The following is a 12,413-nucleotide window of genomic DNA, read 5'->3' on the forward strand; positions in this document are numbered from 1 at the left end:
TTCGAGCTGATTGAAAACTTTTAGTGAATGACAGGGAATTCCTGCGTGATAAATTATAAGCGATCATTGTTTTTCGGGTGATTAATTGCAGGTGCATGACGATTCTTTGGTAAAGGGGGTAATTAGAGAAAAGATCGTAGGAGTAGGTACTGAAGATCAAATTTATTATATAGATAATATATTGGCAAAAAGGCTTCCACTAACTTATGAGGTTTTGCTCTAAGAGATGTTTGATTGCTCACTGAATATTCCATATGTCATATAAGTTTTCGTGTATCGTAGAGAAAATTACGAGAAACACACATGAAAGATGAAGCACTGGAGTGAAGGGAACTCACAGAGCAGCACCGCAGCGGACGAGAGCGCCAGCGCCAGCAGCAGCAGAGATGGCGGAGGGAGCAGAACGCCTCCTTCCATCTCCGCCGCCTCCTCGCAGTACGGCCCCCGCGCGCCAGAGGGACATTCACATCTGAAACCTGCAGTAGAAAACTTATAATTATATGACATTAACGCGCATATAAAGGAGTTAATAAGAGGAGAATGTTCTTACGTTCTTTTTTTCAATCAGCTTACCAGAGGTTTGTTCGTCTCTTCAATTAATTCATTCGAACACTGGCTTACAATTCTGTAATGTTTATTGACATGCCAGCTTTAAAATATTTATCCTTCCATCAAATCAGATGGACAAATTTCTTGATCGTAGTAACGAATTATTTCCAATCATGCCTCCATGTCGTCATATTCTAAATCAGTATGACTGCGGTGAACCACCTCTAAAAATGAAAAGCGAGACTTCGGGAGGCATAGCTGAGACAACATCTCAGAAAACATGTATTACTAATTTCAGAAATTTTTGAAATAAATACCCGGAAAAATTGGGTATTTTTGCTGCAAAAAGTACGAGAAACAAACCAAATTAATGAAGTCGCATATCATTAAAAGTTATGCAGGCATTTAACACTGAACAAGAGCGCAATTGAGGTCATTGTAAGCATAAATACGACTTAATTAAGGACTGCGTCCAATACAGAAAATATCTTGAGTGATCAAAAAGGTTGGCACACAAAAGGAAAAACAAAAAGCTTTTAAACCTTTACTTATATCTTTATTAGTGTAGTTTGGCAGAAGCTGTTCTTTAATGCAGGTTTCGTTGAAGACCAGAGAGTATTTCTTATTGACAATTTTCTTATTATTTTTCTCGATTCGGCGAATTAGGCTCTTGATAGGAAGTGAAAATCCAAATATCAGGTTTCCAAGGGACATTTTATTATAATTTTACGACGTTTCGACTGCAACTTCATTCATTATCAAGTAGAGGACGAGTTTTGCAACAAGTGAATTTGAAATTTTGAAATGACAATAGTACAAACATAGGGTATTATGGATACAGATTGGAATCAAAGCTTGAATTACGAGAACAATTTTAACGTCCTGACAAATCCGGTAGTTTGTAAATAGAGGAGAGGTTGATATATCCATCAGTAGAATGCGGAAGACTTATATCTCCTCGGTACAGGCGATTTAGTTTACGAAGAGTCCTGAGTTTCACGCTGTTGTCGTAGGTATCCAGAAGCCTGCTTAGTTCATCGGTAATCTGGAGATGAAGTTGAGGGCTTGGGATGTATTCGGTTAGACGAAATTTGGATTTTCACTTCCTATCAAGAGCCTAATTCGCCGAATCGAGAAAATAATAAGAAAATTGTCAATAAGAAATACTCTCTGGTCTTCAACGAAACCTGCATTATATCTTTATATACATAATCCTTGGATGTGGTCATGAAGACAAACTGCACGAATCAAGTGGTAACAACCGCATTACAGTCCGAGATAATTCAAACACATCTTCCTGCGTTCTACTCTCAAAAATACGATCATAATTTTTCTTACGCATCAACATGCTCGGTAAAAAAAAGCCTGAATCAAATTAAGAAGCTCAGATACGAGACTAGCAATAAATTTCACCTCGCAAGACCTTCGAAGCGACACAAACTTATGGCACCAACTTCTGATGTAAAATTAAAATCTATACATACGTAGATACGCGTTGACCTGTTAACAAGGACTTACGTAATTATTGGAAACTAAGAGCTTTAATTCGTTAGCTTTGCCATAATAGATCGGAAGCGCAGTTTTTTGATCTTGTAATGGTACATTCATCCATTTTGGTAGATGTATTATATTTTGAACATCAAGTATCTAAAAAAATAAATCATCAAAGAAAAACAACAAAATTCCTCAATAAGTGTCCCAAAAATTTCATCAAAATCCAGCTTATATAGTTATGTCATGCTGGAATCGCGGAATAGCCGATTCTATGGAATCGGCAGCCAGTTTACCGATTCTTTAGAATCAGTATTTCGTTGCTGATCCACAAAATCGGACGTTAGAGTTAGAACATAATTAAGTCGACAGCTAGAGTTAGAAAAAGTTAGATCAAGTTCGGTCAAGTTCCTTTGTATTTAAATATTTTAAAAAAAATAACTTGGCTGACTGACCTAACCCCAGATTCCTATAGTAAACAAACGCTGATTCTACAGAATCGGCAAACTGGCTGACGAATCCATAGAATTGGCAATTCCGCGATTTCGGCACTACAGTTATAAAAAAAACATCTTAATAAATGAAGTAATTAATAAAGTAATCAGTAAATCGAGGAAATCCACCTGCATTCAACGCGCTTGCAAAAACTTTCATTCTAAAGTCCCAACGCAACTCAATGGTTTACCCCGGCCCTTTTTCGGCATATTAATGCAAGTTTATAATGTTAAGTTCTTCAGCAATTTATATCGGAATACTTCCTCCGTCAAAAAATTGAAAACACCTAAAGTGTAGCATACTGTCATTGCATTTAATGCTCTTTGGAAATTCGCTTATGAAATCTCTGAAGACTACATTAAACGTTATAATGAATTTTCGAATTGTCGTATGTTCGATGTACCGCGTAATAACACCTTTTATACACTGCACGAACACTACAGATATTACTGGTGTGTTAAATTTACAAGCTCAATGAAGGTAGGCCGTTTAAAGTGAATGCTGGTAGCCAATACATCGATGAAAAATCAATAAGTTTGACCGAGAGCCTCAGTTCTACAGAAGCCTCAAGTTTCACGCCGTTTCCCGACAGACTTTAAGGTAGGCAGGTTTAGAAGAGCTCACGTGACTGCTCCTTAATGGCCGATAGAAGTGATGTTATGGCATGAGCGGGGTAATTTTCAGGTGCACTCTAAAATCGTTTTTCTTTGATTATCTATGAGAAAAAAAAATAACTTTAAAGTAGCAAAAATGTATGCTATAGCCTAAAGGTAACGTTAAATTTTAAATAATGCAATTTCCTTCGAATAAATTATGTACAGACATTTTTTTAAATTATTAGTTATTAAGTGAAGAATATCATATATGAGGGTGGCGTTATTCCTAAATTGTGAAGTGAAATCAACTTTTCATTTCATGAGCTAGCAAAAAACTCGCAACAACGACGTAAAGGACGAGCAAGCCTTCGTTTCGAGATCGACATCGATTAAAGAGTCTCACTAAACCTATAATGACGACAAGCTCTCGTGTATGAAAGCCCACTCTGAAAACAGCCTTCATTATCGCACGAGACATTTGGCCAACGTTGTAGACGCTGAGGTGGCGCATAGAAAAGTTGGACGAAGAGGCATCTAATTATCGGAGATATTAAGAGCACGGCCACAACACTGGCACGAAGATGTTCACCACATCGAGCAACTATCAGCTCATCTCAATCCACGATATTGGCATGATTTCAATTTTCTGTATTTTGCCACAGATCATAAGACATGATGAAGCAATTCCTCAAAAAATTGCATAGTATTTAATAAAAAATTATTCACAAACAATCAATTATTAACTTTCTAAGAGAAATTCAAACATTTCATTTCTAAGAGAAATTCAAACAAACATTAGACGACAAAAAATATTAATAATATAAATCTTTTTATTTTAATCGTGGTTAACAGGAATTAAGGCGGAAATTATTTCCTTAAAGTCGATGGTATTTGAAGTCTCTATTCAACGAAGTTAGAGTTATCGGAAGAATGTTGTACCATTATCCCTTAAAAACAATAATTAAGTACTAGTCTAAGAATCATGACTTGATAAAACAAATAATAACAAATAATATTCAAGGTATACAAGAAGAGAGAACGGACCGCTCACCTCCCGGCAGGTTGTGGCAGGTACCCCCTGCCAGGCAAGGGCGCCAGAAGCACTCGTCCACATCCAGGCAGCGCAGGCCATCCCTGGACACCTGCAGGCCTTCAGGGCAGCTACGAGGGATTACAGTTAATTTATAAGTTAAGTAGAAGGAAGCTATTCAAGTACCATTCATTAATTATTATGTTAACCGTCGACTGCCGTCCAATACAGCATAGGCGGGCAGGTACTCGACCGTATTGAGTTGAAAACAGAACTAATGGCCGAATAACTGAGAGGACAACTCTATCATTAAAAATATTCCACCGCTCCGCTAACATTTTAGCAACACGAATAAAAGGCTAAAATTATGTCCCCTTGCAAGCCGCACTTGCCTGCAAAAGACTTCATTGCCGTGGTTGGCGCAGACAAAGGGCGCGTCGCAGGACAGGAAGTTTTTGTTGCTGTCCGGCAGCGGCTGGGTCGATGAGCGCAATGTGTCTCGCGAGGCCAGCAAGCCACTAGACCCGAGCCTCGACTCGACGTGAACTTGAGTGAATCAAAATTTAATATCACTTGCTTAGGTAACATGGATTCCAGCGATATTGTTACCAAAACCTAATGATATTATGTAAATTTCATATGAAGATCGCATTTACGTCTATTGCCATACTACAAAAAATATACGATAATCGAAGAACAGGTAGTTCAATTTTATCCGCAGAATGCAGAAGCGAAGCAACAAATTACACCAGAATTTGCTATTTGCCTCCTACTTTACCCACGTTTGGAACTCCTGGTCGCTCTGATAGGCACGGTTTGGTCAATGCACGGCAGCGTCACGGCACAGCCGACCGTCACGTTGCGCTCTACGGTCAAGGCCGCCCACCGCGAACGCTCGTCCCCCAGAGGCAGACGACGGCCCTCGTACATCACATCGCGCAAGCAGCCTGTTCGTAAACACGTTAAGAATGCAAGTACAATGAAGGACAATAGTCTGGCGTTGCAATAAGAGCTCGTTTGTTTTGTGAGACAGATCGATGCATTTTTATCGCCTTCTAGAAAAGATGGACGATTCTGAAGCGCAATTTCGACGTCTGAGTGCCGTCTGATGTCAACGTTACTTAAGGCAGATGCATTTGACATAAATCAAGTGGCAAAGTTACTTTGAGCCAATTTGAATTGTGTAAAACTGTAATGTTCTTATAAACTATTAATTATAATCATTAAATCAGTAATCAATATAAAACCAATACTTCAAATTTGAAGCTGAAAAGATCATCACATGCCTTACAAAAAATGAAAAACATTCTAATAAAATAAAGTACGCATGCATGAGCGCAAATTTATTTTCAAAAAACCTTGGAGCCACGTAGGATAACAATCACTTAAAGTTTATTTCAAACCTTCAAAGTACTCATTTTGAGTGCCTGAGACTCCCTGTAGCAATGACAGCCCGCCCAGCACGACTCCCTCTTGCTGGTGCACTTGCAAGCGGCCACGGTCATGAGCGTCAGCAGCATCTGGTGGGCGTCTTATAGCGTACAGACCGTCATCCGTGTCGTCAGCCGCAAGCTCCAGCACTCTGCCATGTCTGGCACAGGATAAAGTCGATCTTTCACACTTTCAAATGTGTGGACATAGCTCTTATCTCTGAATTGCGTGTAACCATTATTTTCGAGATAAAATATGCTGTTTTGTACTCATTGTCAATTGAATTAGATTTTTGATGAAGCCCAGTTACTTCGGGTGCATCATTGATGGTCTTCCGCAAAAATAATTCAAATCAAAAGATTGCAAAGCTCAGTACACTTTCTTAATTACTCATTATTTGATTTAGACCTTTATTTCATGCTTAAAGCTAAGTGAGCCTTGAAAATCTTACTTGCTAGGCGCCAAATTTTGGAAAATCTCGTTAGGGCAGAACTCAAACATTAGATTTTTCCAGAGATGAAAATTCGTTAAAATCACCAGCGAATAATCTCTAGTCTAATCTTTTTAATAATCCCTACCTCACCGAAACCAGCCGTACCAGCAGAATTCTATTTAATGGAAAAAAATTCTTTGAGGCGTAACACTTCGCTGGCCATGTGAGGTAACTGCGTCCTATTTGGATCATTTAGTGGCATATTAAAGCTCTGACGGCGCGGGAACCGAACACAATCTCGCAGCGGGAAGCTCTTTGTGTTTCCGAATACAATTTAGTATATGCAACGTTAGTTCATTGCAGAGAAGCAGGGCACAGCGCCTTCCTGCCAATGTAGAGAATATATGCACCCCCACTGGGCAATAACTTCATCACCAGCCGCCACTTTGAAGTGCAAATCACATCACGTGACACGACAGAGCGCCGGGTAATTTTCTTGGCTTCCTCGTTCAAGCTAACCGAGGAGTATTATTTATAAGGAAATTCAAATAAAAAACTTGCGTTGCTGATTATTCTTTTGCAAAACAACTATGAGGTCAGTTAATGTATATTTGTTCCTTATGTTTATATACATTTCATTTGTTTCCAATTGAAAATAATTGGAAAATGCTAACCAATTAATTAACGACATATAAAACATCGAATTTCCAAAAATTGAGTTAGATCTTGGACAAGACCGTTGTAAAGCTAGCAGCTGGTTCACATATCGGAAAAAATCTGGTACTTCATACTAAAAAATTTCTTCGTTCAATAATAATGGTCTTAAGCTCAAAGCATAAATTTCGGCACAGTGTCAGGAAATAACATGTTTATTCTGCACACAGCGTTGTACCTGTTAAGCCTCAAGCGATGCCAACGCGCGTCATACAGAGGGCGCTTGAGACACACGCTCTCCAGGTGTCCGGACGAGTGGAGGTAGAGTGAAGCGCACGGTCGGCCTCCCCGCATGTACAGGCTCAGTGAGTCGCGCGAGTGTCGCGACGTAAGGGACAACAGCTGACCGTCTGCTGACAACGTCTTGAAGCTGTCAAAGGAATGGAATATATTTTGCTAAATAAAAACGGGTTGCGAAAATTCACATTTTATGGCAATCGCAAAAAAAAAAATATCTGAGTTGAGAATGAGATTTCCCTTTTTTGATTACAATTGAATTCAAGCCTTGACACAAGTAACCTTCCTATTTTTTCCCCCTTCAAACCATAAAGGATGATCATGATAGCTTTAAAAATTATAACTGCGTGACGATCCCATCGATAACGATTACCCCAAATTCTTTCCTGGGTTTAAATTCTAGTGATGCATATAAATTGTTTCGCCCAATGCGCTTAGAGATTATTTCAGCACTTATTACGCCTGGTTCGTTCGATTACGTTCAAATTCCAGGTTCGACCCCTGGGAAGATCGGTTCTTCTTACCTTTGTTTTTTTTAACTATTGCAGCCTTTTTGAAAGCCTAGGCCAGCCATGAATATTTTAAGTGCGCTGATCGAGGCATTTCAAGTTGAATGTTGAATGGTAAAACTAAAGTATTCCGTGTAAAAATATTCGTTTGCCTATGAACAAGAGAGCTCATGAAAAATCCACTCTCCAAAAACAGCCATTCTTACAATGCAGACATTTGCAAAAAAAAGTTGCTAAAATGAATTTGCTAAAATGAATCGAAAAAGAAAATACTTATTCTTTTTGGAATTACAACTTAGATTTAAGACTGATTATCTAAAATAACGATGTTGCACAAAAAGCGAAAAAGATGCCTTATTGAATATAAACGAGAAGAATTTTCGAAACACTAAACTCACTGAGCCGAGAACAAACTCAAAAAGCTGTTCAAATTTGACTACGTAAGTCGAGACAATCCCCAAGACTGAGCGAAAGCCTGAGTCAGACGAAACCAAATAGCGTCATATTATTCACAGCACGTAACATTAGATATGCAAACACTTGGCAAGAACTGAAAACACATGAGCTCTCTTGACTTTTTTGTTGTATCAACACGTACCGACTCACCTCAACGAAAGAGATGAGGATTGTGTAGGCGGCGCGAAAGACAACGCGTAGTGAAGGGCGCTGTGTTGGCCTATGTGAATAGTCGAGCCGTCACGTGGAGGTTCAGAGTGGCAGGATGCGAACACTGAATCTTCAAGACTATTCTTTTTCGCTTTCCGAGCGCATTTGTGTCCATATTCATCTGACAAGCAAGAAGATCGCACTTCTGAGCAGTACTGGCACTTGTCAGAAGCGTTAAAGTTGGACCAGAAGAGCACCGGAATTAGTCGCCTCGTGTGTGGATGCCGGTGCATCGATTCGGTATGGTCGTAAAAATCGTTCGGTTGTAAAGTGACGCTGAAAACAGAAATAGGAGAGAATAATATTTGTAATACCAAAAAATTCAGTTAGCTACGTAACAAATTTTTGTGTATTATGGGAATTATTTATGGATTTGGTCAGAGCTAAAGTAGCAAAATACGCTTTTATCTCAATAGTCGAGTTGATCTGAGCTTAAGGATTCAGGCTGATCTTATATATATTCGACTATCAGGGATTCAAATCCAGTTGACCAGGGATTCAAAAAATTTTAACAACCAGTTTGAAATGCATATATTGCCCATTTTGCAGTGAAATTTACACGTTAGAAATATAAAATTATATTTTCTATTCACCCTGCCCCAGTTCCCGCTCAAGAATACCCTGCTATTTTCCGAGTTAGAATAAAAATTCAATACCAGTTAATACCTCGGCATCAAAAATAATGTGGATAAGCGGCCGAATAGCTTTTGTTCATTTGTCGTGCCGGACACATTAATTTTTCCGAATATTTAATGGACTGTTGGGTACGGCCGGGAAATGCAAACGCTTTGCGCATTAGGATCAAAAGTTCCGTTCTGACCCTACATTCTTTTATTTTAAATTCTCAGTAAATCAACCTTTCAATAAATACCTCGAATTGCTGCAGCGATCAGATAACTGACAGCCCACTGTCGTTCTAGAGCCCACAACTGCGCTCTCCCCCAAATCTAGAAGCTGGCAGACGTGATATCAGAACAAATAATTACTGTGGAAAATGTAGCAGCTTGGTAAGTATGAGTGGGTTATTTATTTAGAGATGAGAATAGTAAAATATAATGAGTTGGTGATCTAAACAAGTTGACGGCAAAATAAAATTAATCCGAAATGTAAATTCTTTATGTCTTCAATAATTTATGGCTAATTTAATTTTAGAGGAATGAGAATTATCGTTAACATTTAAATTAGCTACAGCCTGTCTTCAAAATAATTCACATATCGATCGGCTAACCAGTCACATGTTAAAATTGTGACTAAGCCATGATAGATTTAAATGTCAGGCAAAAAAACCATAGACTTTACATTAAGTGTTGAGACTTTGTTGAGACTCGCGCAGACTTTTTTCTTACCTCCGAGTTGACCCGCACTTGGGCGATGCATCCTCTGAAGACTTGAGCAGAATGGAATTTTTCCCTTTCTTTTTTGTCATTGCGATCGGAGAATAAATCAAGTGAAATACCTCCGAGCTGCACTGGAGCTCCAGCTCTCACGGGAGAGTTTTCCATCCCCAAATGAACGTCTGTTCTACACTCGGAAGAAAATATATCTAATTCAGCATTTTCGTCGAGATCGGCTCTATTTGGGTCATCAGACGATGTGATGAAATCTGAGCCGGTTTTAGTCCGGAAATATTCTTTGCGTTTTGAAGTTTTAGTGACTCTATCAGAGTCCGTCAATGGCTGTCGGAAATGCGTTGATATGATTTCTAGGCGCGCTGAAGAGTCCAATTTAGAGCTATTTTGCTGGAGTTCTTGAAGTGGTTGCTGAATCTCTTGCTCGTTGGACCGGCACAGATCCAGCATCAGAGTGGCCGTCTAGAAAAAAAGAATGTTTCTTCGTGTAGTAAATTGTAAAAAAAATTGTATGGCAACAAATCATAAAAATAATTTATTTTTAGAATGAGTGGCTAAACACAGGAAGCTTTTATGTCCGATTGAGGTATTTCCATTGTCAAGGATTTAAAAAACACTTTCAAACTTATACATGATATGCGAACCATGTTTTATTCTAAAAATTCCCTAAATTAAAAAAAAAATGGTATAGACTCTACACGAGAAAATTTTTTCTTATTTATCTGACATTTTAATTGAATATTTAGAAATAAAACATGTTAGAACCTGTATTAAATGGCTTCTTTACTAGGCTCCGTTAATGTTGCTAATCCCAAGAACTTAAATAGAGTTAGAGGAGAAACAAAACAAGGGCAGCATAGCACTGAATCTTATGCAGCTTATTTGCTGGGCTCCGTTTAACATGTCAGTTTCGGTAGCTTGAACATAACCAAAGGACCGACCCAGAGTGGCGGCCCAGCACTAGGACTTACCATTCCAAACCCACCAGTTTTGCCTAGCAAGAATGCGAATCAAGATCAAAATTGCAGCAAATGTGGTCTAATAATTTGTCCAATATATCGTTTATCTTGTGATATCGCAAGAATACATGAAAAGAGTTAACCGCCTGAGGTAATGATAACAGCATCTGCCATGTCCGGGAAGATTCTTTTCGAATTGAAGTAAAATTTTCAAAAGTTTTTTGAGATTTACGAATGGTGACTTGTCCGTTCTTGTATCTCCGGAAATAGAACTTTCGATAGTTTTGAATGTTTATTCCCTGAAAACTAATAATTTAAGTATTTCAAGGCCATTGGGAGTTATCACAGTATTCTAGGTCAGTACTAAATATATTGTCTTAAACAAGTATTATGCATACGTAACTAATAATTATTTAGAAAGACCACATACTCGGCGTTACAAAAAGTTTGATTCATGAGAATATTTTGCTAGGATATATTTACCACGCTAAGTAAGTTAATTCAGTTACATTTCAAACCACAAAACAAATTATTTCAAACTTACTCCATTTTTCCACCAGAAATCTACGCGATGCAACACGCCGGTATTCAATGGAGTTCGGCTTTTCAAACTTGTTGAAATTATCTTGTGTTTATTTGGTGACTTCAGTAGCAACTGAAGACTCTCTCGTTGCAGCTGAACAGCCAAAAACTTCTCATCCACTCCAGCAAAGAGGAGAAGGCCAGATCTGTGGTGAGTGATGAAGTAAAAGCTAATAAACAGAGATGAACAACTTGGCAGCGCTGACACCAGCAACGTGGATTCCTTCCACTCCGCTGAACCTTTATGTATGTGGCCACCGAACGAGCTGTTCGTTTGAGTGAACGCTACCCCAGAAGTTCCAGAGCTTTTGTCTTGAGATCTGTCATTGGATCGAGTGGCCCCGTGAAGATCTTTCAGGGGCGACAGAAACTGCCGTTGCAGGATCTTGCAGTGAGATCCATACGTGTAAGAAGGGCAAATACATCTGAAACACAAATTAACTTCATTTAATGTTGGTGCTCAGAAATTTTAAAAACTAGTTGCGACTCCGAACTATGTTGAAACCCATCAAAATTTAAGTTATTGTAAACTTCATTGTCGATAATAGTTTTTAATTTAAATATGAGGAAGAAACTTTCAACCGTTCGATGCATAGAACCCAAGTCCTTAAAAACGCATGCAGTAGAAAATTTAGAAACTTCACAGCAAATAACAAGCATATGTCTTCGTATGACAAAGTGAATTCAACAGAAGCGAATCAATCTCACTTCTCAAATCATTAATCATATTTGTATGAATATAAAACAAAATAAATCCAATAATATACGTTTAAAAATTATTTTTTAAAGACTACACTTCTAAAGAATCAAGTGTCTCCAATGTTACAGATGTACACTGAATTTTTCATTCTTTTTTCGAATTTTAAAAAAGTAATCTTTCAATTTTTTAATATATTTTTTTCAAAATTAATTATTCAGTCAATTGATTCATGCATTGCCTCCGACTTCACACACAAGTGTGCAAAATTTCAGATCAATGCACCTTTGCTAAAGTGTGTCACATATCAGTTATAAGATTTGTAGCTGACAAATTTATTTTTTCAATTTTTTTAACATTGAAAAAAATTTTTTAAATTTTTAAAATCATTTATTTTGTCATTTGATTCATGCATTGCCTCCAACATTACGCAAGGGTGCAAAATTTCAGATCGATAGGATAAGTGGAAGTGTGTTAAATTTCGATTATAAGATTTGTAGCAGACAGACAGACAGACAAACAACAAGAAGTGAAGTTAAAGAGACGTGTTGTAAAATAGAAGGCTTTTAGCCCGAAATTTCATTGAGGCTGAAGCTCAATTCTCTCTTGCATAAAATTTCTTATGTACTCGTAATGATTGTGACATTATTTAAAGGATTTTATCAAGCAAAACCA

General features: G+C 38.0%; 1 protein-coding gene across 1 annotated transcript in view; it reads right to left on the reverse strand.

Annotated features, from left to right (window-relative positions):
* LOC108682692 (neural-cadherin) overlaps positions 1-12,413 on the reverse strand; it is a 61,494-nt gene that overhangs the window by 5,026 nt on the left and 44,055 nt on the right. The window contains exons 18-27 of the mRNA XM_018171913.2: positions 11,004-11,466; positions 9,498-9,962; positions 9,023-9,105; positions 8,092-8,427; positions 6,918-7,109; positions 5,565-5,752; positions 4,944-5,108; positions 4,554-4,707; positions 4,183-4,292; positions 339-476 (exon numbers count right to left, since the gene is read on the reverse strand). Of these exons, the coding sequence (XP_018027402.2) occupies positions 339-476; positions 4,183-4,292; positions 4,554-4,707; positions 4,944-5,108; positions 5,565-5,752; positions 6,918-7,109; positions 8,092-8,427; positions 9,023-9,105; positions 9,498-9,962; positions 11,004-11,466 (2,294 nt within the window). The remainder of the gene's footprint in view (positions 1-338; positions 477-4,182; positions 4,293-4,553; positions 4,708-4,943; positions 5,109-5,564; positions 5,753-6,917; positions 7,110-8,091; positions 8,428-9,022; positions 9,106-9,497; positions 9,963-11,003; positions 11,467-12,413) is intronic.

Source organism: Hyalella azteca, unplaced genomic scaffold (assembly GCF_000764305.2).
Source record: "Hyalella azteca isolate HAZT.00-mixed unplaced genomic scaffold, Hazt_2.0.2 contig17406, whole genome shotgun sequence".
In the NCBI taxonomy this organism is placed as follows: Eukaryota; Metazoa; Arthropoda; class Malacostraca; order Amphipoda; family Hyalellidae; genus Hyalella; species Hyalella azteca.